We start from the raw sequence: 23,802 nt of genomic DNA, 5'->3' as shown, positions 1-23,802 counted from the left end.
CTGTATAGAAAAACAATGTATGCAGTTTTCTGTAAATCTGTTTGAGAGTAAAAACTGTCCAAATGACCACGTCAGCCGCCATCTTCAAAGACGACAACAAAACAGCAAAAAGGCGGAGTCAGTCTGCGATCAGCCTGCTGCATCTTTGCCTCTGGATCAGGTCAACGTGCTGTGTGATGATATGGTGATTAACTGACAAATCAGGGGGAAACTTACCGCTGCACCAAAACAGAAAACTGCATCTAAATGAAGAGAAACTCAAACATCACACATGCAACGTATTTTAACGGTCAGTGCAAACTTGCAGCTGAGCAGCCGCCATCAAGTCATCGAAATAAGCCGTGGAGACCAAGAAACAAAGCCTCTGTAACCAAGCAACCAATTATTTTAACATATTCTTCATTTTACATAATCAAACAAATTTGTTCTATTATTAAAATCAGTAAATTTACCAGATCCTGACCGAACGTCCGACTCGGACTGACGGTGTCTGCGTTCAGAAATCAGACTGTTTGGAGATAGGCTGTCGCCCATCAGGTGACCTGTGACCTTTCAAAAACCGAGCTTGAAGACATGCTGCACGTGAACAGCCACTTAGCAGATATACCTGCGTGTCAATTTGAAGCTCCTACGTCGCCTCGTTCTCGACTTATCGCGAACACACCGTGACGACGACGCCCGCCCGGCAGGGTGGCGAGAACACGCGTCAGCCTTTTACAGCTGAGGGGTAGAAATCTCCAGAAGGTGAGAATGATGTCTGAATAGTTTTTGGGGGGTTGGTGTCAAAAAAACAAAAGAAATACTGCAGCACATTAAAAGGGCTCGAGCCTCATCCAGCGACGGCGACGCCCGGAAACACGGTCGATACGTCAGCGTAATGCTGCCCTTTTTTCCCCTTTCAGTGTCTGATTAGCGACTGTACCAGAGATTACATGACAGCTGTTGGTTCTGATTTATTCTTCCAATCAAGGTCGGCATGAGCAACACCGGTGGGCCCGACTGTCTCCCTGAAAGTGGCGTGATTTGTCATCCCAAACGAGGACTATCTCCATATTAGGCCACACACACACACACTGACAGAAAGTCAAGCTGTCCTGCTGTGAGTTACTGACTCGTAGCCGTGCAGCGTGGCATAGGGCCGCTGCTCTAATTGAGTTTACACACCAGTGGAAGGAGAGTGTCAGGACAGCCGTCACACTTGCAGCTCCCTGCGGCGGCCGGTTCACGCTGGATCGCCTGCTGCACAGCGTGGGATGGATTATTTGTTAAAGTCAGAAGTGAAACTCTCGTGCAGCAGGTCAGAAATCAACGCTCGGGGGGGTTGGAAGAGCAATCTGTTCGGCTTCAGCGGCTGACCTCAAATACTTAAGCTTCTGAGACGTTTTCAAGGTCAGGTCCTTTAAAAATGTATCATCCCCTTGTTCATGAGAACTCTCTTCTTACTTTTAATCAACTGAAAAGCAAGTTTGGTCTGACCAATAAGGATTTTTTGAAGTACTTTCAGGTAAAGCACTATATTACTTCTAAATTGAAGGATTTGAATGGAGGGGTTTGGTCTTTCTCCTATAGAATCACTCATGGTAAAAACTACCCAACTAAAATGTATCACTAAAAAGATTTATAACATTCTGTCTGATCTTAGAATGGATGACTCTAACAAAATCAAGGGCCAATGGGAATCAGACGTAGGCGCTATAGATGCTGAAGCTTGGGATGAGTTGTGTTGTCGTCCTTTTAAAGCCTTGGCATCTAATTCTATTTGGGAAAGGCAGTTTAAACTTATAAATAGGCTTTATATTACACCCGAGAAGAGACACATGATGTTTCCAGCTTTGCCTAATCTCTGTAACAAATGTCAGTCTGCTGTTGGTTCCTTTTTTCATTGTCTGTGGAGCTGCCCTGTTATTCTACAGTTTTGGAGATCACTCATAGATAAGCTATGTACTATATTTAATTGCCGACTGCATCTGGGTCCAAGGACTTGCTTGTTAGGACTAAATGATGAGCTACCTGCCGGCTTTCGCAGCAAAGATCTCCTTCACATACTGCTGCACTACGCTCGAAAGTGCATTATGGTACTGTGGATTTCTGATAAGGCTCCATCTGTCAACCAGTGGCTACAGTCTGTGATATGTATTATGCCAATGGAAGCCTTCTCTACGGCACTTAAGGACAAACCTTTCCTTTTCTATCGCATATGGGACCCTTTTTTGGCCCACCTGGACACTCCTTCTGCTCAGAGGTTGAAATCGGGCTTACGGGATTTAGCCTGGCAACAAAGGGACGATTGTTAACCTTTTTCATTGTTTATGAATATTGCTGTTGGCTTTCTCTTTCTGCCTCCCATGTCCTGCTATACATGTAGATGCATCTTTGTCCTGTGTATGTATATGCTGGTGACTGCTGTTTTCCTGCTTTGCAATTAAAAGTTCAATAAAGAAAAAAAAAAAAAAAAAAGGAAAAAAAATGTATCATCCCAGCAACATCAGCCTGTCCTCGCTGGATCAGGTTCTTTACGCTGCTTTGAGTTACTTTAATCATATACGGAGCTGCCACGTGCACCGTTTACTGCTAACTGATAACATTCATGTCTCTGTGTGTTCTCATCCATCATTGAGAGCTTAGAAAACATGGAAGTGTTGTTCATAATAAAATATTCATCAGGTTTCTCTAAAAAGGACCTGAGATGTTCCCCACAGTTCACCCTCTGTCTCTTTAAGGCCTTCTTTCCTCTGATTGGCTGCCCCTCGCCTGCTACTAAAAACATCAAATATTCTTCTTGAAACAAACTGATGATGATGATTACAACGTTTTACTTTGGACATATAAAAGAAACAAACAAAAAAATACAAATACATAGTATGGGCAGAAATCTGTGCCATCAGAAACTGAATTGGAATAAGTTAGCCCAGAGCAGAGGACAGCTGAGAGATCAGTGGGCTGGAAAAGCCAGAGAGTAAAGCTGAGTTTTTTAGCCTCGACCTGAAAGCAGAAATGGACGGCGCTCTTTTTATGTCAAGTGGTAACTGATTCAAACCGTGGAGCAGCGACTTCAAAGGATCTGTCACCTTTTTGTTTGAGGCGTGACCTCGGGCCGTAGGACACGAGAGACCGAGAGCTGAATGACTCGGACCATTAAGAGCCTTAAAAAGCACAGAAAAATCTTCAAGTGAATTCTAAAATGGACAGAGAGCGAGTGCAGCGAGGCCGACTCTCTGGTGATGTGACCGTAAACAAAGCTCTGCTGCACCATCTGCAAACGAGCTAAAAGAGACGGACGTGTACGAACGGCACGGGTGACCTTTTCCAGATCATGGAAGATCATGAGTTTGGTGAAAACTAGCGAAGAATCCACTCATGAAGCTGAATAAATAAAAATGAAAGCAGCATCATTGAGTCCACCAGCTTACACAAAAACTAGACCCACTGAAAGCTGCGTCATTCATGCAGAAGGTGGATAACGCTGCATTAAACTGTATCCAGTAAACCCCACCCCATGGTGAGCACGCCGCTAACAGCTGAAACAGCTTTCAGTCCAAATCCAGCTCTCGTGTCTCAATCACGAAGTAAGCGTCCCAGAAAGGGACGCTCCAACTAAAAAGGCCATTTGTAGCAGTCCGGGAAGACGAGGACAGCTCCACCCACAGCAAACGTCAGGATCAGCTCCCGCTCCCTTCAGGAACTTTAAAAGTTTCTATTTTCTCCCCTCTGATGGATTTTCACTTCTTTCCATCAACACACATAAAAATGTGTCCTTTATTTAATTCAGCAAACAAAGCTGCCTCCTGTTAGATAATCTTTTCTTATTATAGAGGCTGAAAGAGCGGGACGAAAGGCTTTGATCTCATCACATCTATTTTGACCCTGAGCCAATCAGAGTGCGCCGCCCCCTCTGTGTTTGTGCAGTCGTGTTATAGATATTTCAGGTCTTATTGTGACGAAGATGGTTTTTACTTAAGGAGGAGAAAGTTTTCAGTCACCCAGAATGATTCGTATCCATAATTAATCCAGACATACGACTCTGATGCAAGACCACAGGAGTGTGTGTGAGTCTGTGTGTGTGTGCGTCTGTGTGTGTGAGTCTGTGTGTGTGTGTGTGTGTGTGTGTGTGTGTGTGCGTCTGTGTGTGTGAGTCTGTGTGTGTGTGTGTGTGTGCGTCTGTGTGTGTGAGTCTGTGTGTGTGTGTGTGTGTGTGCGTCTGTGTGTGTGTGTGTGTGTGTGCGTCTGTGTGTGTGTGTGTGTGTGTGTGTGTGCGTCTGTGTGTGTGAGTCTGTGTGTGTGTGTGTGCGTCTGTGTGTGTGAGTCTGTGTGTGTGTGTGTGTGTGTGTGTGTGCGTCTGTGTGTGTGTGTCTGTGTGTGTGTGTGTGTGTGTGTGTGTGTGCGTCTGTGTGTGTGTGTGTGTGTGTGTGTGTGTGTGTGTGAGTCTGTGTGTGTGTGTGTGTGTGTGTGTGCGTCTGTGTGTGTGAGTCTGTGTGTGTGTGTGTGTGTGTGTGTGTGTGTGAGTCTGTGTGTGTGTGTGTGTGTGTGTGTGTGTGTGTGTGTGTGTGAGTCTGTGTGTGTGTGTGTGTGTGAGTCTGTGTGTGCGTCTGTGTGTGTGAGTCTGTGTCTGTGTGTGTGTGTGTGCGTCTGTGTGTGCGTGTGTGTCTGTGTGTGTGTGTGAGTCTGTGTGTGTGTGTGTTAGTCTGTGTGTGTGTGTGCAGTTTTCTGTCTGTGTTGAAGTAACGAAGAGTGAAAGAGCCATCCTAATGAGGGCCATTTATTTCCATGAACGGTCTTCTGTTAATGGGTGATGAGTTTGGGTGCATTACCCAAACTCAGGCCATGAATGGTTAAGTTCACGCTACACTGTCTGAGATTTCAGTTGCACAAGGAGGAGGAGGAGGTGAAGGAGGAGGAGGAGGAGGTGAAGGAGGAGGAGGAGTTGCTCCCGTAGCAGAAGGAATCCTGCAGGTCGACTTTATCTTCAGGGCCGAGCGGCGCTTTTATTAAACTACTCGGTTCAGCTGAATGTAACAAACTATGTGAAGATGTCACTACACACTCACTAAAACCTCCACAGCATCACATCGCGGTCGAGCCAGAGGACTTAAAAAGGGCCGGCCTGGCTGAGAGCATTGCTCACGCTGGGATGCTTCAGACTGAAGTCTCATTAACTTTTTATTTTACTCGGGCAAATCGCCGCAGGCCACAGAGTCAAATGTGGCCACTCACTCCTAACATTCACCTCTGAACATCCACCAGGTCGCCAGTGACCTGCTCAGGATCAGGTCCACGTCCATCCTTCATGTGCAATTTTCATCCCTATGACCTGATTTTGAAGGTAACGTCTTCTGGTGCCTAAAGCTGTTCTTGTTTAGCATGTGGCTAATAGGAACCCAATCCTGACGGGTTCTCCGGTGATGTGGAGGATGAAGCAGCCACGCCCTACATGTATCAAAAGAATGACTGAGCATGCTCTGTTCGTACTCCTAATCTGATGCACCGCCTTCAGGTGTGGAAACCGTGGACGCAGCCCTGACGGCAGCTGCTGATCCTTCACGTGAAAATCCCAACGTCAGCGATGAGAACAGGACTCCAGTCAGAGCTGTAAACATGGAGCCTGTACGTGTGCAACAAGATGACCTTTAATGGATATTCTCCCAATTTAAACGGGATAATCCGGTTTTTATGTGATGATTTCAGGAATGTTTTGTTCCATTTCATTTATATTAAACCAAACAGTTCCTCAGGACTCCAGGTTTGACATTGTGCTGGACGGTATGGACCAATCACTTCGTAGCTCACCCAGCTCATCATCCTTCATTTGTCACAAGTTATAACATATGTGCCTTGTTTGGATGAAGACATATGAGAGGAGAAGTGATTCTTCTGACACCTCGCCAACACATAGCTCACCTGTCCCTCACCTGGACAAGCTAAAAGCGATTTCCTGTATTAACAAGGTATTTTGACAATAAGTCAAAAGAACTTTTATTAAAAAAAAGGCTTATGAAAAACAAAACATGAGGACATATAAAAAGGCTTTGGTTGGTTTCATGAGCTATAATAACAACTGTGTCCTGTGTGCTTTAGTGCAGACAGCTGTTGTGTGTCACAGCAGCTGTAAATGTCTGCGAGCTACAAATGACTGTTTTTGTGAGAGAACTCATTTCCTTTCTTAATGTTTCGTTTACACAACTCAACAAAACTTTGTCGTCTGTTCCCAAAAAATGTCACAGCAACATTTGGCAACCTTCACAGTTTGAATTATTATTTACTATTGGAGCGGCGCTCTGTCGTCCTCCATGCTGCAGGAGAGGGGGGACAGAGGTGCGGGGGGGCTGCACAGCAGGAGACATGGATGGGTCTGAAAGGTGAAGCCAAAGCAGAAGCGCCTTTAAGCTGCGTTCTTTTTAGTGTCCAGCAGGGGGCGACTCTGCTCACCTGATGGCTAACTGAGGAGTTAATCTAGTGTCAGCTCTGATCATAAAACTGATGAAGCAGCTATGTATGACAAAATGTTGTTGCCCTGTCACTACGGTCAGTTAGATCCACCCCTTGCATCACGGATAGTTACTGACCTGTCATCATCACCCAATGAGAGCGCGATGTCCTCACAATCTGACCTGCCTCTCACTCAGACACATTTTGGTATCTTAAAGTCGACCTATTCTGCTCATTTCCAGCTTTGTGTACTTTGTGTTTTTGCTATCATAGCTTTGCATGATTTTACGAGCTCAGCAGCCCATCCTCGGTCTGAAATGAGCAGTTTTAGCCTGTCCCGCTTTGAACAAACATTCTTCCGAATGCCAAACACCAGGTTTGAATAATAAGATGTGCTTGAGATGACGTATTCAGGATATCAGCTCTCTATGACATCACACAGATGTAAGAGTAGAAAAAAACAATGATAAACAGAGTTCAGAGTGTTCCCACATAGCAAAATTGGTATGGCCCAGATCTGGCCCACAGACCGCAAAGAATGACGGCCCTTTGGTGGCCCAGAGGTGGCCCACACATGGGCCAGCACAAGGCCAGTTGCAGACACACTGCTGGCCCTGTGCTGGCCCAGAACAGTTTCAGCTCTGGCCCCAGATGTCAGCCTAATGTGTGCCTTAATCAAGCCATGTAATAACAACATGTGCTGGAACATAATAGTGCAAAAGTAACATGACGAAACTCTGTTCAGACAGTGAATGGACTGATTCTTTACTGCTCTCCCGGATTACCCAAAGTGCTCTACACAACACATTCACACACTTTCTGTAAACTGAGTGTTTCCTGACTACATTCACACTCCTGGCATGCAGACTGGAGCAGCCAAGGATCAAATCCCTAACCTTCTGATCAGTAGGTGACCTGCTCTACCTCCTTAACTACAGCTACCCGGTGGTAAACATGAGTAAACCGTCACTAGGTTTTGGATAAAGTGTACACTCACAAACCTGTCCAACCTGCATTTGAAACGTTGGCTACCATACCAGTATAGTATTGCAACATGGTATTTGGGTTTTCTAACTAAAATAGGAAAATACCAACATAAATAGAGCCATCATTGCCAGACCTGGCCCACATCTGGTTGACATACACTCTGCCATGACACCAGTCAGTCAAAAGTGCCAACTTGATGCCGGATCCAGGCCAGACCTGTTTTCTAGGAGCCTGGGCCACATAACCCAAACCACAATCAGGCCAGATGTGGCATGCCATCACATAAACAGTGCCATCTACGCCAGGCCTGGCCCATATCTGGATGACATACCACTTACCACGCCAGAGGTCAGCCAGCAGTGCCGGCTTGACACCAGATCCGGGCCAGACCCGTCTGCTGCGTGGGTTAGCTTTACAGTACATGCACCGACCTCGTTATTAGAGACGCCGGCCATGTTCAATACAAACACTCATGACTGGAACAGGAAATAAGGAGGAGTGCACGGATTATGGCCAATTTCCTTGCTTTGCTTGAAAGGACTACACACTCGACACACTCTACACAAGCCAAATCACATTAAATGTTATCATCTTGTTGACCTGCATTTGAGCAGGACCCTGATTAACCCTATGTGGAAACCCTTCAGCAGGCTAACCCAGATTAGAGACGCAGGGAATCTTTTAATCTTCACATCACCAGGAAGTCTTGGACAGCAGTGGCGTGTCTAGAAAATTTTTGTTGGGGGGGCCAGGTAGGGGCACAGATTTGGAGAAGGGTGGCAGATTTAATTGGCAGATAATGTTTTAAAAAAAAAATTCTACCAACCATTAACCATAATTCAATAATCCTATAAACCTAATAACCAAATGCACTTTTAACTCTTATTAGAATGAGATTTTAACCACTACGGTGCAAAGTTTTTAGATACTGCGTTGATAAAGGACAAGAGATACAATCAGTGCTTTGTCAGTGTTTACTCAGCATTCAAGGACATCAATATTTGCATAGCATTTTTACTGACATGTAGTGCACATATGTTTTGGGCAAAAACATTTTTGAATATTAAAATACGAACATTTGTAACAAACAATTGACAAATTAGCCGATGCAAAACTTTCTCTGCCTGTTAAAAAAAGAAGATAATCTTCTCACAAACTGGTGTTTGATTTTGAAACAGGAAAAAAGTGGAGAAACAACTGAAAAGACTAATATTTGAATAAAACCTGAAAGCAAGTAAATACTTTCTATGCTGCCTTATGGTAAACTTTGGTAATATTGATAAAGAACAACACTGGCTGATGATAAAATACAGTCAGCTGGCATGGTGACACTGCCAGTATTAACCTGCAGGGCTGGACTGGGACAGAAAATCGGGCATTTTGACTACAGACCGGCCCACCAGGTAGTAAAGCCATAAAGACTTTGAATGAAAACAAACGCTGTTGTGACAGTGATGTACAGTCTTGTTGGTATATGTATGATTTCTATACATTTTACGTCAGATAAAAACTTTGGTTGTAAGATTTAGATAATTATTTATTAAAAGCTAGATATTTTAAATGAGAATAAGAAAGAAAAGTATTTCTTTGTGCCCCCCTTTCCCTGTTAATGCCCTACCTGCCCCCCTGGCAAAACTTTGCTAGACCCGCCCCTGCACAGTTACCAGCTGTCAGCTGCTTAGAAAAGGATCCTGGTGTTATTTATCTCTCAGAAACAGTTCATAACTTCAACTCATTCATGTCACCTAAAAGGTAAACCTGTTTCTCCATCACCTGTTCAGCTCTGATGATTCAGTAAGGACATCTCCTGGTTTCATGTTTCCCTCTCACCACATATCCAAACCGACATCATGACCAGCAGCTTTACAGCTGTGGCTCCAGCAAACATCAGCTGATACTAGAAATTAATATTAAATACATTCTAACAACAGCTGATCAAGCTTAAACGTGCTGCTGTTGTTTAGCGCGACATCTGCTGGTTTCCTCTTTCTGGCGCAAAGTGGGCGATAAATAAACAAGAGAGAAAAGCTGATCAGCTGCAATAATTCTTTAAGTGTTATTTTTTCCTTGGTATTCTAATTTCACCGAAGTTTACTAAACTCAACAAACTTAATATTACTTACCGGGACATTTATTCTGTCCTCATTTTCTTTCACTGAAAAATTGTTTCCTGCAGTGCCATCTTTCGTGCTTGGCTCTCCTACCTTTGCTAACGTGATGCATATAGCGCAGAAGGATGCTGCATTCACTTACACTCGGATATCTGAGCGTCACCGTGAAAACATAATCGGACATTTGATATTTGATTGAATTTTATTGTTTTGCCTTTGGGGTGGCACCTGGGGTGGCCAGTCTGGTTGGGGGGGTGGCCTGTGCCCCCCCAGGCCACCCTGCTGGACACGCCATTGTTGGACAGCCACAGATTACATCTTTAATATCACCCAAAGAAAGTCCAGAGGTGAGCATGTGTGTGTGTGTGTGTGTGTTTACACCCTCCGCTGCACTTTAAGTGAATCCTAACACAGCTCTCTCTTCAGATAATTAAGAGATACTTGAAGATATGAGAACCCTGGAGAGAGCCATAAATAGAGCACATGGGAGAGCGGGTGCTGGAGAGATGCTGGATTAATTGAGGGCGAGCTGGCCCTCGCCGCCTCATTGTGATCCACTTAAAGCTATAACCAAACCTTCTGGAACATCTTATCAGACCGACGCTGCAGGTCACAGGAATGCCAAGCGGCCGAACTGAATTCAGAGCAGCTGCTCTGAATCACGAGTGAACTTTCAGGTGTGAAAAGCCAATCGTCTTCAGCCTGCTTTCTTTTTAGTGTCCAGCAGGGGGCGACTCCTCTGGTTCCTATTCTGATTGTATAGAAATGTGAAAATGAGCCTGTGCTCAGCTGATCTGCACACCTTCCTGCTGACCTCACAGTGTCAGTCTGAAGTTTCAAGTCTTACTAATTAAAACACGATGAGAGCGCGACTTTTAAAAAAGGTGATACAGCAGGAATGTGTTACCGTACAGTGGCAGTCAGATCCACACCTCGCTTTTCACGTCTCATTTTTAAAATGGTGAAATAGCTAAAACGTTGCTTTTTAAAACATTGCGGCGAGATTTCGGTGGCCGATGGAAGACGTCACACATGCTTGGTTTCTGCCCGATCGCTGGAGGTCCCCTCTATAACCGTGGGAGCTTCTCCTGAGAACATGAAACACCCTGAGATGACTGACAAAATCCGTCGTGGTCTCATTATCGAACGCTAGCTGTAAGTCAGGGAAAGCAGCCTCTTTACAACATTTTCACAAATAAAGAAGCTTCTTCTGCTCTTTTGGACATAAAGGCAGATATTCAGAGTAGCTGCAGGATCACTGCAGCTCACAGGTCCTTTCTTTAGACAAACTAAAAAAAAAACCAATTATGCTTCAGTCGAGACAAACGAGACAGAGATGGAGGTGCAGAAGAAGTCGTTTATCACAGAGGCTGAGGTGGAGAGCCGATGATCGCTCTGACTTACTGCATCGCAGCTGTGTTCTTACACCTCATTTCACTTCTGAAGCTATTATTAAATATTCTGAAAAATAAATCCACGCTTGTCTGGTTTGTGCATGCTTATGCTTCCTGAGCTACTTCGCTTTATTTGTGGTGTGATTTTGACTTTCGGCACTTCAGTTTTCATGTCCTCAAATTATCTTCCTCCTCTTTGCAACATGATGCAGAATTGTTGCATGAAAGGCTGAAAGCCGCGCGGTCAGAATATTCTCATCACGATGCTTCGAGGCTGGTTTGAGGTTCTTCTCATGAAAAGCTGCCTTTGGTCTGCATCAGACAAGTCTACTGTTAGTGCTGTTTGGTCACGTTATCTTTGATCCATCTTTCCACAGCACTTTATTCCCAAAGCTCTTTGCCTGAATATTCACTGGCAAACTGCAGTTTTGCTCTAATGTTCTTTTTGGACGGCTAAAGCTTTTTCCTGGCGTTCCTCCTCTGCTGCTCATGTTGTAAGAGTTACCTGCAGATCCTGTGATGAACATCTGGAGGTCTTAGGCTATTTTTGCAGTCTCAGACTAGCACAGGTTTAAAACTGTACCGCTTGTAGATGGTTTCCGTCACAATGACGGGGGTAAGATGGCCTTCATCGATGCTCGCCATCCCAACGATTAAGAGCTCGGGTTATGAAACGAGCTACTACGAATGTTTTAAAGGGAAACCTGGAGATCCTCGTGGACCCGCCCTGCCCGGGACTCTCTATAAAAACCGTACCTAATTAAATTTGTTCTGTCACCCATTTGAGATCCTCTCCTTGTGCATTTCCACTAAACCAGCGGGTGAGGAGCAAGAGCAGGAGTATTTTAGAAGAATTTAAATTCATGGATTTAGTATTTTAGTATTTATTTATTTATTGTCATTGTCAAGAACAATGAAATTGCGTTTGGGGCTTCCATACAACCCAAAAAAAAGAAGAAAATAATAAATACCCCTTAAAACCCAAGTGTACATATTTAACCCAGTGTGACTCCAATGCAATAAGACAATCCTTAGCAATAATGTTCGTAGAAATTCAGACAAAGACCTGAGAAACATGACAAAATACAACAATGCAACCCATTCAATATTATTGTACTGTGAGATATGATATCAGATATGATAGTTATCTATTTAAGAAAGAGGGGGGGGGGGGGGGCAGGAGGGGGAAGAGAATAAAGATATGATGCACCAATGCAGACCAGTTCATTGCTATTAAGAAGTTGGATATGGTTATTGTCCGTGAGAGGGGGGCAGAGAGTTCAGGAGCCTCACAGCCTGTGGATACAGGCTGTTGGCCAGTCTGGATGTTCTGGCCTGTATAGACCTGTACCTTCTCCCTGAGGGCAGCAGATGGAAAAGGTGGCGCGCAGGGTGATGTTGGTCCCGCAGGATACTGTGCACCCTCCTCAGACAGCGAGTGGGGAAGATATTACTGATCTCTGGCAGACTTGTTCCAATAATTCTGCCAGCTTCTTTCACCACCCGCTGGAGTGCTTGCTGATCGGCCTTGGTGCAGCTGGGGAACCACACTAGAAATCCATACGTCAGAACGCTGCTGATGGCACAGTTGTAGAAGTTCAACATCAGAGATCTGGGAATGTGTGCGCTCCGCAGTCTCCTCAGGTAGTAGAGGCGCTGTTGGGCTTTCCGTACAACTGAGGTGATATGGTTGCCCCAGGACAGGTCCTCGGTCACAGTTACCCCCAAGAATTTAAAACTGCTCACCCTCTCCACCGCCTCACTGCCAATGAAGAGAGGCAGATGGTTGTTATTTAAAGGTGTGACACAAGTTTATTTGGCTGTGTCACATTTATCAGAGGCACTGACTGCAGGGACACTGAAGGTTTGTTTGTGCCATTATGAGAGGCTCTCCACAGACGGGAGGCGTGGGGTCCCATGAGGACACGGTGTAACGGCGTGCACCCCTTACGTGTCGTTAAAGAGAGGTCTGCAAAGGTTAGCATTTTATTAGGGAGGCCTGGAGAGCTTTTACTGCTCATCAAACACAACAAACTCAGCTCAGAGCAAACAGAGAGGTCGCTGCCGACGTTTAAAAGGCCTGAGACAGAAGAAAAAAAAAAGTGAGGAGACATAAACAGAAGAACGAGAGGATGAGGAAGAGGAGAGATTCAGCCCAGCTGACTGGCAGAGGCCCGGAGCAGAGGAGGTGCAGGGGAGAAACAGAGCTCACGGCTGGGAGTGAATGGCCACACTGTGTGTATGAAAGAGCTTTTCAGCCTCCTCCCAATCAGCACACACACACACACACACGAAGCATGTAACTGTGGGGGTGAAGAGGTGACCCTGACGGCAGTTTGTGTGGTGTGGGCAGACACAGGGATCTTTTCACTCCTCACCTTTAGCTGAAATACCAGAGCTGACACTGAACCTGAGCTCCAGGAGGATGTGTGTGTGTGTGTGTGTGTGTGTGTGTGTGTGTGTGTGTGTGTGTGTGTGAGAGAGACACTCTGAAAAAGCTGCAGAGATGCAAGGACAAACACCCGAGCATCTTGATCACAATACAAACAGCGACTATGTTTTTAAACCTCCTATAGTCTCACACGTGGGAGATATTTGCAGTCCTCTGCATTTAACCCACTCACTCAGGGAAGCAGTGGGCAGCTACCAACCCAGCGCCCGGGCAGCAGTGTGCTCAAGGGTAGCGCAGGGCAGTCATTCGGTGGATTCAAACCCCCGACCTTCCAATGATGGGGCGACCACGCTACCTACTGAGCTATCCCTGCTCAGTATTGCTAGTATACTACTTTAAATACCTCATACTTAAATGCTATATGTTTATTATTTAGCTGCTGTTTTAATATTTTCTTTCTGGTCTTTTTTGACAGGGAAGAATCAACAGGAAAGGGGGGGGCAGACCCGATCCCGGGCCGGGCGCTCTCATGATGTGGCCCACAGGCGCCCGCTTGATGCAGTGAGCTACGCAGGGCCCGTTAGTTAGACAGTGGGTTTCTGACTGTGACCAGTTTCTCAGGTTCTGCTGTCTCAAGCAGCAAACTGGTTATCAGCTCCAGGTGGGATTAAAACACTCACCTGTGCACACAAACATCATCGTCATCACGCTGATGTTAAGCTCATTTTTAGCTTCTCAGGATAGTTTTTACTGTGTAATCAGTGATCTGAGACAGCAGGTTCAACTGTTGTATTTGATTTGAACTTTTGTGCCTGACTTCAAAGGGCTGTGTGGGAACGAGCAGCAGCTGTTTGCACCTGCAAAGATGTCAGAAACGTCACATTTACACAGCGTACATACAGACGGGGTCTGCTGACCTCACCAAGTTCACAGCGTGGTTAAACCTGAGCCAGAAAAGGTGCAGACGTGTCTTTATTGCCACGGTTATGGCTCGCTCGCTGCTCGAGAGAAGCGTGGCATCAGCAGAGCCCCACAACCATTTTTCCTCACGCTCGCCGACGTCTGCTTAGAAAAAAGGCCGATCGTGGCTCAAGAGTTGGGAGTTCGTCTTGTAATCGGAAGGTTGCCGCTTCGAGCCCCGGCTCCGACAGTCTCGGTCGTTGTGTCCTTGGGCGAGACATTTCACCCACCGCCTACTGGTGGTGGTCAGAGGGCCCGGTGGCGCCAGTGTCCGGCAGCCTCGCCTCTGTCAGTGCGCCACAGGGTGGCTGTGGCTACAATGTAGCTGCCATCACCAGTGTGTGAATGTGTGTGTGAATGGGTGGATGACTGGATGTGTAAAGCGCTTTGGGGTCCTTAGGGACTAGTAAAGCGCTATACAAATACAGGCCATTTACCATTTATCGTGTTCAAAGGTGGGTGTCTGCCACGCCTTTCACCTGCTGAGAGCATCTTTCACAAAAGCAGAAATTATAAATAAGCAGAAAGTAGCGTCTGATTTGCTGAAGTACAGTCATCCTTAACGCTCGTTTCAAATCTTACACCAAACATTTTAAAGGGGATCAAATCTGGTTTTTGATTGGCCCGTCCTACGACCCTCCGTTTCCTCCCTCAGTGACACAGACAGGTGCTGAGACTAAACCTGGATCGAGTGTCTGTGCTGTGCCGTGGAAGCTGTTTGGCTAGCGTGGCTTGGCTCCACATGCCCCATTACAGGGAAAAGTTTCTGCAACTCAATACAAAGTGATGATGAACTGTTTTAACCCTTCATGTTGCTGTAAGAGAAAGAAAGACAGAGCTGCAGCTCTCCGTCCTCCGTGTGCATTTTATTAAAGCTCTGCAGCTCTGCTGAGCTCTCCATTCTTACTTAAACACATTTATGCATCCCCTGATTTTAACCTTTATCTGTAACACTGCAATTACAAGCAGCTGCTTTCTAGTTGCTCCTTTAGGAGGTATAAATCCAAGGCAGCGGAGCAGAGAGCGGTCAGGGACACCGCAGGTTAACGAGTCAACAGCGAAGGTAAAAAACAATATGAAACTTAATAAAGCCGCACGTGAACTGGCTCGGTTCCCAGCCAGGAAGGAAGGAGAGAAAAGAGGGAGGAAGGAGGTCAAATAATAATAAACCCCAGAACTTCAATTGAGCAGAAAGACGTGAAAAGATAACCACATTCCCGTCGTAATGAATCCACTACTGAATAATAAACACGAACCACGCTGCGGATAAATAATGACCCGAACCCTGATGCTGATAACAGCTGACCGCATGGTCAAAATTTCATTATTCCAGATGGATATCTTAATTGTTCCTGCTCCGGGTTTGGGTTTCCTTTAAACAGAGCTGCCTCTGAGAGTGTGGGGGACGGGAGGTGGGATGATTGACACTGAAAGCCTGCTCCTAGCTTTGCCGCTATTGTTAGCGAGGATCTAATGGACTCTAATTTGTCAAAGTTTACTGAAATACCAACCCCAGCACAGGCCCTGGTGTCGGCTGCTTCCCCACAGCACAGACGAATCAAAGCTCTCCAACATTCTGCCCTCATGAGACTCGCTCGGCGCTTAAAGAGGCCCTGCTCATGCAGAGCCATGAACCCATCCCTGATGTACACCGTGATAAGAGCAGCTCCGCAGGCTCGGGTCGCAGACAGTTTTGTTCTCGTTAGGCTTTGCAAACTGGGGATTCCTGGCACACCAGCAGCTCCAGAGCCTCTCCAAGTTCAGCTTTGCTTATTATGCAGCTGTTAAATATCAAATTCTCATCTTCTTCTTAGAAGATTCGCTTCTTTTCACACACACAGGACTGCAAACAGAGTAAATGCCAAGAGGCGATCGCACATTTGTGGTGAACACTGAGACACAGATATTCTATCTTTACCTGCTTTTTCAGTCCTAATGGACTAAAACTTGGAGGCAAACTATGGTGGTCCTTTTTAGGAAGGACTGGGGTGCGTGCTCCATTTTCAGGGCACTGCAGAGGAGTCTCTCCCTTAGTAGAACCTCCAGTGGGACACTGGGGCACCTTACCAAGGACACCTGAGGGTGGGAGTTTGTCAAATCAGTCTGCAGGTGTTTTGTGTCCTGTGGAGGGTGCTATGAAGTTCTTCACTGAATCATCCTTGTTATTAATCTCTGGCTCTCGTCCACAGCATGTCTCTATCCTGTCTTCCTCTCTCAGATTCAACTCAGTTTCATTTATACAGAATCACAACAACAGTCGCCTCAAGGTGCTTTATACTGTAAGGTCGACCCTACAATAACACATACAGAGAAAAACCCAACAATCATATGACCCCCTATGAGCAGCACTTTGGCGACAGTGGGAAGGAAAAACTCCCTTTTAACAGGAAGAAACCTCCAGCAGAACCAGGCTCAGGGAGGGGCGGGGCCATCTGCTGTGATTGGTTGGGGTGAGAGAAGGAAGACAGGATGATGGCTGTATGATATGATAGGGGGTCATATGATTGTTGGCTTTTTCTCTGTATGTATTATTGTATTATTACAGTATAAAGCTCCTTGAGGCGACTGTTGTGATTTTGTGTAAATAAAGCTGAACTGAAATAGTTCTTCTGCCGCTCTATCGAGCGACAGCCTTCAGCTTGCATTGACGTGGTTTGCAGCCGAGTGCAAAGTTGCTAAAGCTGCATGTAAAAAGCGAGCATGTAGTTTAACTGCGATGACAACACAGCACACTTTCTCTCCTCTCAGTCTAAAAGACGAGCTCGGACCCTGCCTCCTCCTCAGCTCCACGTCTGTCCATTTATGGTGTGAAGTGGGTTCAGAAAAAGCAAAGGTGTGGAGGGAGAGAGACAAGTGTACTCACGAAGCTTTCTCCCAAACCTCGCGCTATAACAAGCCGGACTCTCCCTCTGTGCCCTTTTCCTTCCAGTCCTCGGCTCCTCTCTGCAGTTCCTCCACCTCTGTCATCATTTCTACACACAATGGCAGCAGCAAACTGCATTCCTCACAGCCATACCTCATAGCTCGCTGGCATCACAGACAATGCTGTTTTCAGAGCGGGGTGAAAGAAAGGGCTCGGTGATTTCGTCCGGTTGTTGTTTGTGAGCACAGGGGCTGGAGGGAGGAAGCTGGTGTGGGTGAGGGTGGGAGAGGTGGAAAAACTCAGAGTTTGTGATGTAGGTGAGCTGCATTTGAACAGCTGTCCCCACACAGAGGTTGAAGGATGACAGGAAGAGGCTGGTACCAGGAAGACCGGGCCCCGAGGAAGCAGACCAGCAGGCGCTCGTTCTGTCACTTTTTCTTTTACTTTCTCCTCCCCCCCCCCAAAGCTCTGTCTTTCTATTGTTGCATCCCCCCCCCCCCCATTGCATTTTAGTTACAAAACAAAGTGCTGCACAGTATCAGTGATGAGACGGGGTTACGTTAGGTCAAACCCAGGAAAAGGAAAAGGTCTGTGAACAGCTGAGGCTCTAAATCTTACAGCACGTCAACAGAAACACCCGGACAGTGAAAGGCAATCAGCCGTGATTGTGATTCCCACATCTGCCTGTGATAATCCATGCAGCCAGCCAAGCGTGCACCAACCCTCCGCCGCCAGCACCCCCAGTCTCATTTACAGCCAATCGCCCCCACCTTACATCCACTGTACCCAAACTGCTCCTGCACCCTTCCCTTAAAAAGTCAGCTTCACAACGGAAACTTTTTATTTCTGGCAGATGGAAAAGAAACGAGACTCACAGTCTGTGGAACATCAACATCTCAAACACACCTGTGCACTCTCTGCACTGACCCACACACTGAAACTCACACTGCCACTGATTCATATACAGAAAGCACAAAAAACCTTTGCTGATAGAAACACGTTTAAAAAACAGACTGATCACGTCTGTCGTCTGACTGTAGTGAAGATGAGCTGAACTAATGTGAAAACAGAAACACCAACGGGTCTGAGAAGGACAGCTAACACAGTTAACCAGAAGTAACTGACAAACAGATTGAAATAGGTAACACGGGTTAGTCTTGGTAGCCGGGGATCGGTCCGCCAGGGCCTCCGCTGACACATATTGCACCCACGTTAGCGTTACAGTTGCAACCACTGACTTCTGGAGCCAAAACAGACGATGAGACTGTGAGGCGTTATCAGCTAATGCTAGCTAGCTGCATCCATAGACTGTAAAGGGGCATCAAAATGCTCCAACAGCACAAACACAGTCCAGAGGCCCAGCTCAGCCACCTGTGTCACCATCCACCTGTCAGTCAAAGAGGCCACGCCCCTAATAATACAAACTTTAAGCCTTAATATAATTTAAACTGGCGAGTTAAATAAACTGTGCAGTTGTTATAAAGAGGGAATTATCCACAGAGACCAAGCAGTTTGTGTATCAGGCTAAGTTTTAACATGGGAGTCTATGGGGACTGACTCACTGCTCCCTCTGCTGGACGTCAGTGGTTCCACAGTAGCTTAATTTTGTATCATATACAAAAACATCAAATCAAGCTCATTTTTTGGGTACTTTTCAGGTGTCAAAGTGTGACCACACACTTTCATTTTCACAACACTCGATCCATTTTCTGACGATCTGTTTGTGTTCGGTGAGTTTTAGCAGAGAGAATAAATGATCGCACGGCTAACGTGGTCACAGAGCCACGAGTACGACCTGGGCCTCTCTCAGAGGGTTCATCCATCTGCTGCTCCAAAGACACCAAATCACCAATCAGTGCAGTCTGCAGCCAATCCCTCATATCAGCTGACTCCAAACAGTGCCAGATGCATTTGTAGAGCAGTTTGTACTGACGTTTATAGAAATTTGGATGGTGAATCATCAAAATAAATCCAAGTGTAGGACAATGACAGCCCACAGGCTGTTGTTTTTCACCCGGGACTGTGTCGCTTTCCTGGGATAAAAGATGGTCTGAACATTACTCTGCAATAACGGCGTGTCAGCTTGTCATCGATTACCTTCTGCTAAAAGCACCTTCAATACAAAACCAGCATCTGTGGACCTCACACATCTCTCAGTCTTTATTATTTACACATTAGAGTCCTGCAGCTGTGGTACTAATTAGATCCTGTCAGCAGCAGCAGGTTTGCGCTGAGCACTGTCGGCTTTTTATGGGATTTTTGCAGATCTGAGTGTATTTTCAGACTCAGATAAAGGAGCAGATGGTGAAAAAGCACTGTGATAATAATCAGTCGGACACGGGCCACTGACAGCAAAGAGACAAATTCATTTGGAAATGTGCTGATGTATTAATCAGGAACAGCCGCTCTCTCTGATGTTGCTGTCAGCACAGTTTGTATCTCATCTGATAAAGTCATAAAAATGGAGCATAAAGAAGAGTATGATGGTCGCGAGAATTACACCCTGACTGGAAGGACAATGATGTGAAAGGGAAGACCAGAGCAGTAACAATGCGCGTCCATCCTGACGTCACCCACTGGGTCTTAAAGCCTTTAGACGGTCTCCAGCTTCCTGAAACTGAATGACCTGAGCAAACGCTGGATCCTCTCTGACGCTAACAGGACTGAAGAAGGACCAAGGGACGTTTTCCCATACGCTTCTACGCTATCGGTCTTATTTTTTACAGGAAGAGGACTCGCCCCCTGCTGGCCTCGAGACAAAATGCAAGTTTAAGGCTTCAAACTACGAAAAACAAAACTCACATAAACCCCAAATAAAGTCGAAGAAACAAAAAAGTGAGAAATTTTTGGGTCCCAAACTGCTGACATCACATTTTGGAAAATCACAAGAGGTTTTTGATTGATGGTGTACATTCATTTATTAATGATCATCACATTAATATGCTGTGTGCTTTACTGAGACAATGAGCACGAGGGTAACTTCCAGGACCAGAAAGCTGCAGCAGAATGATTCTATTGAATTTTGGAAAGAAATTAAAGCTGTCAACAATCGTAACATGCCTCTGTCATCCAGAATTAATGGGAAAGCATTATGGGGACCCTGCAAAATATATCACACGTTTCTAACAATGACAGTATCCTTGGCGGTGAACAAAGCGGCCCTGACACAATAACAGCAGAACATCTGCAGGGAGCCAACAAAAAGAATCTCAGCTTTACCTTCATCAGCTTCTCTGGACTGCTGCTTCTATCTCAGTGCTTCCTAACCAACATTCACACATCCAGACTCCCGAGGACGCATCGGAGGGAAACCTGGGTCACTCTCCTGCCCGTGCAGACTGAGAGCAGCCAACAACCTTCTGGTTTACTGCCACCCCATCTATCCGTCCATCCATTCATCCATGAATCTGTCCATCTGTCCATCCGTCTGCCACCCATCTGTCCATCCATTCATCATTCAATTCCATGCATTCATCCATGAATCAGTCCATGAATCCATCCATCAACACCTTAATAACTCTGTATGTTATTTATTAAATTACCAAAGGTCTGCTCACATGTGAGATCTAATTATGGAGGTCAGATGGAGCAGAGTACATCCACACCCTTTGAGTAACCTACAGACTCCACTAAGGTGGGATAGTGTCGCCTGTTCTCTTCATCTGCACTCGAACATTAAAAAGCAGAATGCTGGCTGTACGGAGGAGAGCCGTTTAAACACGTAGCTGAAGAAGTCATTGTGCCGTCACGCAGCATCTGAACCTACTGTAAGCGACACAGGCTGTTCCTCACGCTTCAGTTTTCCATTTGTGTTTGGATCACTGACGATGGCACGTTTGTTTTTTACTGTAAACTTTCTCCAACACATGCAGCAGTTTAGCTTCTAACTGTTAGACATCCATCACTTTAGAATTTGTCCTGTTTGTCACAGCTCACATCTTGTACTGCTGCATTTTATGCCCAAGCCGTGAGCAGTGCTGTAGGTAGCACATCAGTCCTCTGCACCACCTACCAGCCTGCACATTAAACCTTAACATATTTATAAATCTTTGGGTTTTCTTTTGTACAGACACTGCGACTGCCTCCAGTTCAGCTCCACCTACAAAACATTTAAAAAGTCATGCTGCTGGAGGTACTTGAAAGGCTTTGATGTGCACAGGCCGGCTGACTTTTCCTGATTTTCACCGTTTTACACCAACATTTACGGCATTTACTGCATCGTTTCTTTCTTATTCAATCGGCTTCATTTTATGTTTAAAAACATAAAAGCATAAATTGCATCTGTCTCGATGAGCAGCCTGACTCAGCCTTCAAATCTAAACTTCCAGTTCACCAGAATAGCAAAGCGATCAATAGTAAACACTGCAAGGTTTGAAGTCCCAGCGCCCTGAAAATAGATGGAACAAATATCTGTTCTTCCCTAAAGGGTTCAGGCACAGCAGGGAACTCGGTAACAAAGTAAAAAATACAGCAATGTGTTTGTTTTTGCTCTCGCTAACACGCCAGCGGGTTCCAAATAAAGACCTCTTTGCAGAGCTGATCATGGAGAGCACCGGGTCCACAGCAGCCTGTTGTCAGGGATTAACCAGCTACTATATTTGCCAGAGAAAATCCTGCACTCGCAATTGCTTCATATAAGGAGGTGACATTTACCCCAGCTCGTGCTCGTGTACAAAGACTGCAGCCGGCTCGCCGCTCTGCCCGGCAGCCTCTCGACCTGTGCAAACTATTTGATTTGGACGGGTCAGCTCGAATTAAGCAGCAGAGCTGACGTCAGAGGCTGTGTGCACAGCGCGTCTGAACCCTGACTTTCTCCGCTCTGATTGGCTCCATGTTTTTGTGGCCCAGTGAGGGTGATGACTGTATAAAAGTAGAATAAAAGTAGAACTCTGTCCACACTGCTTTCATTACCTGGACACATGGAAACATGAAGAAGATGAGGACAGTCCTGCAGAAGGTAAACGACTCCATCTTCATCTGGGTTTGCCCCCCAAATCGGGGTCTCTGTGCCCAACCTGTACAGGAAGTGGAAATAGCAGCAGTCAGCAACTACCAGTGAACAGGGCCGGGCTAAATAACTAACAAACCCCAGGGCAAAACCTTCCTGTGGGCCCCACAATTTCATCCACAACACTCTGTGTTTCCCACATGTAGACTTTACATCGGGACATTCTTCTATTCATTTTTATGATTTCACTGAAATTGATGACAGTCTTTTTGCTCTTATTTTGAAAATTTAGTTGCCGCTAACCAGTTAGCCCAGATCCTTCCTTTCTCACGTCTCAATCCTCTCAACCCACGGTTGGTTGGAGAGACTCCACAGACTACAGCTGCTCATGATGATGATGGGAGTTGCGGTTCTGTGGCTCCCCGTGGCTGCAGAGCAAGGACTCCGGACAGTTACTGTCCCCCTCCATCCCTCTGCAACGAGACCCCGGCCTACACCCATCTTTTATGTACAGTCTATGTTTTGACGTTGTTGTACAGCTTAACTCTACGTCACTCCGTTTAAACCTCCACCTAACTTAAACTACAGTTTTACTTCTCTTATCAGATGGAGCCTCGGTGTTGTGAAGGAAATAATCACTTCCGCTCGATTTGTTGTTGTCTTTGTGTTGTCGCCACACAGATCATTTCAACTAATTACGGTGCACAGAGTGAGGACGGTTTGCGCTCCGTACGGCTGCGGAGCCACTTTCTCACTTTGCCTCATAATTAATTTGGAATTAGACAAAGCTGCTTGTAATACAAACGTATCGATCCATAAAATCTCTGCGGTTCAAAGCTGGCATCGGGTTACTCGGCCACGGCTTCTTAAATAGATATGAGTGCAAACTCACGCTGAGCTCTGCGGACAGAACATCCAATAAAGCCGCAGTCAGCAGAAAATGAATAATGATGGAGAATCCCAGCAGCTGCTGTGATGGTGTCTGTGAACTGAAGCAGCAGCTCTCTCAGGCGCACACGGGCGCACTCACCTGCGCATTTGCGCCCCTCCGCGCGGGAGTGTTGCGCACTCTTTCCAACTTTCTAACCGCGAAGCGACGCGTCCGCACGGCCGCCCTGTGCGCTGGCTTTGCGCGCATCAGTAGCGCGAGCCCGGCTGGGCGGACGTGGGAGCGACCTGCGCGCGTGGACGCGTCTGAGCCGTGGATTCGTGAAGGGGGAAACGAACACCTTACCTTCGGGGGAGACTCGTCCTGGGCTCCTATGCGCTCCTGTGGAGATGCACCATCGGGGGTACTCCAGTCCGCCTCGCACCGGGATCCGGTCCCGCCAAGTCTGCCCCGAGTCCACACCCCGAAGCAGAGACCGAAACGACCCCAAAGTACCGAGAGAGCCGCGCGGCGGGGCTCCGTGCCTCCGGGAAAGTGTCTCCGGGCTCCTAGCGGCGTGCAGCCTGCCTGCCTCGCTCTCACTGCCGAGGACCAGCGTGAAGCAGCACGTACACGAAAGCTGCAGCTTCCGCTCTGGACTTTCAAAATAAAACCTGTGGCCCCAACCCTCCCGTGTATGTGAATTGGGGGTGGGGGTGGGGGGTGTTAAAGGTACTTTTTGCAGTCACCCTCTGCAGAATTTCACTTTCGCCACCAGGGGGCAGCGTCTCAAAAAATATCTTTTATTGCAGATTTAATTTTTTCTTCCTGAGTTTCAGTTCAGGAAAAGCTGCAG

General features: G+C 46.3%; 1 protein-coding gene across 2 annotated transcripts in view; it reads right to left on the bottom strand.

Moving 5' to 3' along the window:
* The window catches only part of adamtsl3 (ADAMTS-like 3), a 197,453-nt gene extending 173,902 nt beyond the window's left edge, over window positions 1-23,551 (bottom strand). For both annotated transcript variants that reach the window (XM_085275485.1, XM_085275550.1), the window contains exons 1-2: window positions 23,313-23,551; window positions 22,042-22,145 (exon numbers count right to left, since the gene is read on the bottom strand). In XM_085275485.1, coding sequence (XP_085131611.1) covers window positions 22,042-22,107 — 66 coding nt within the window. In that variant the 5' untranslated portion in view covers window positions 22,108-22,145; window positions 23,313-23,551. The remainder of the gene's footprint in view (window positions 1-22,041; window positions 22,146-23,312) is intronic.
* Window positions 23,552-23,802: the final 251 nt, after the last annotated feature.

This window comes from Mchenga conophoros, linkage group LG1 (genome assembly GCF_057382185.1).
Source record: "Mchenga conophoros isolate Kocher_MC1m ecotype Shallow Benthic linkage group LG1, M_conophoros_male_GT1.1, whole genome shotgun sequence".
Taxonomy (NCBI): domain Eukaryota; kingdom Metazoa; phylum Chordata; class Actinopteri; order Cichliformes; family Cichlidae; genus Mchenga; species Mchenga conophoros.
This window is presented reverse-complemented; position numbering and strand designations above follow the sequence as displayed.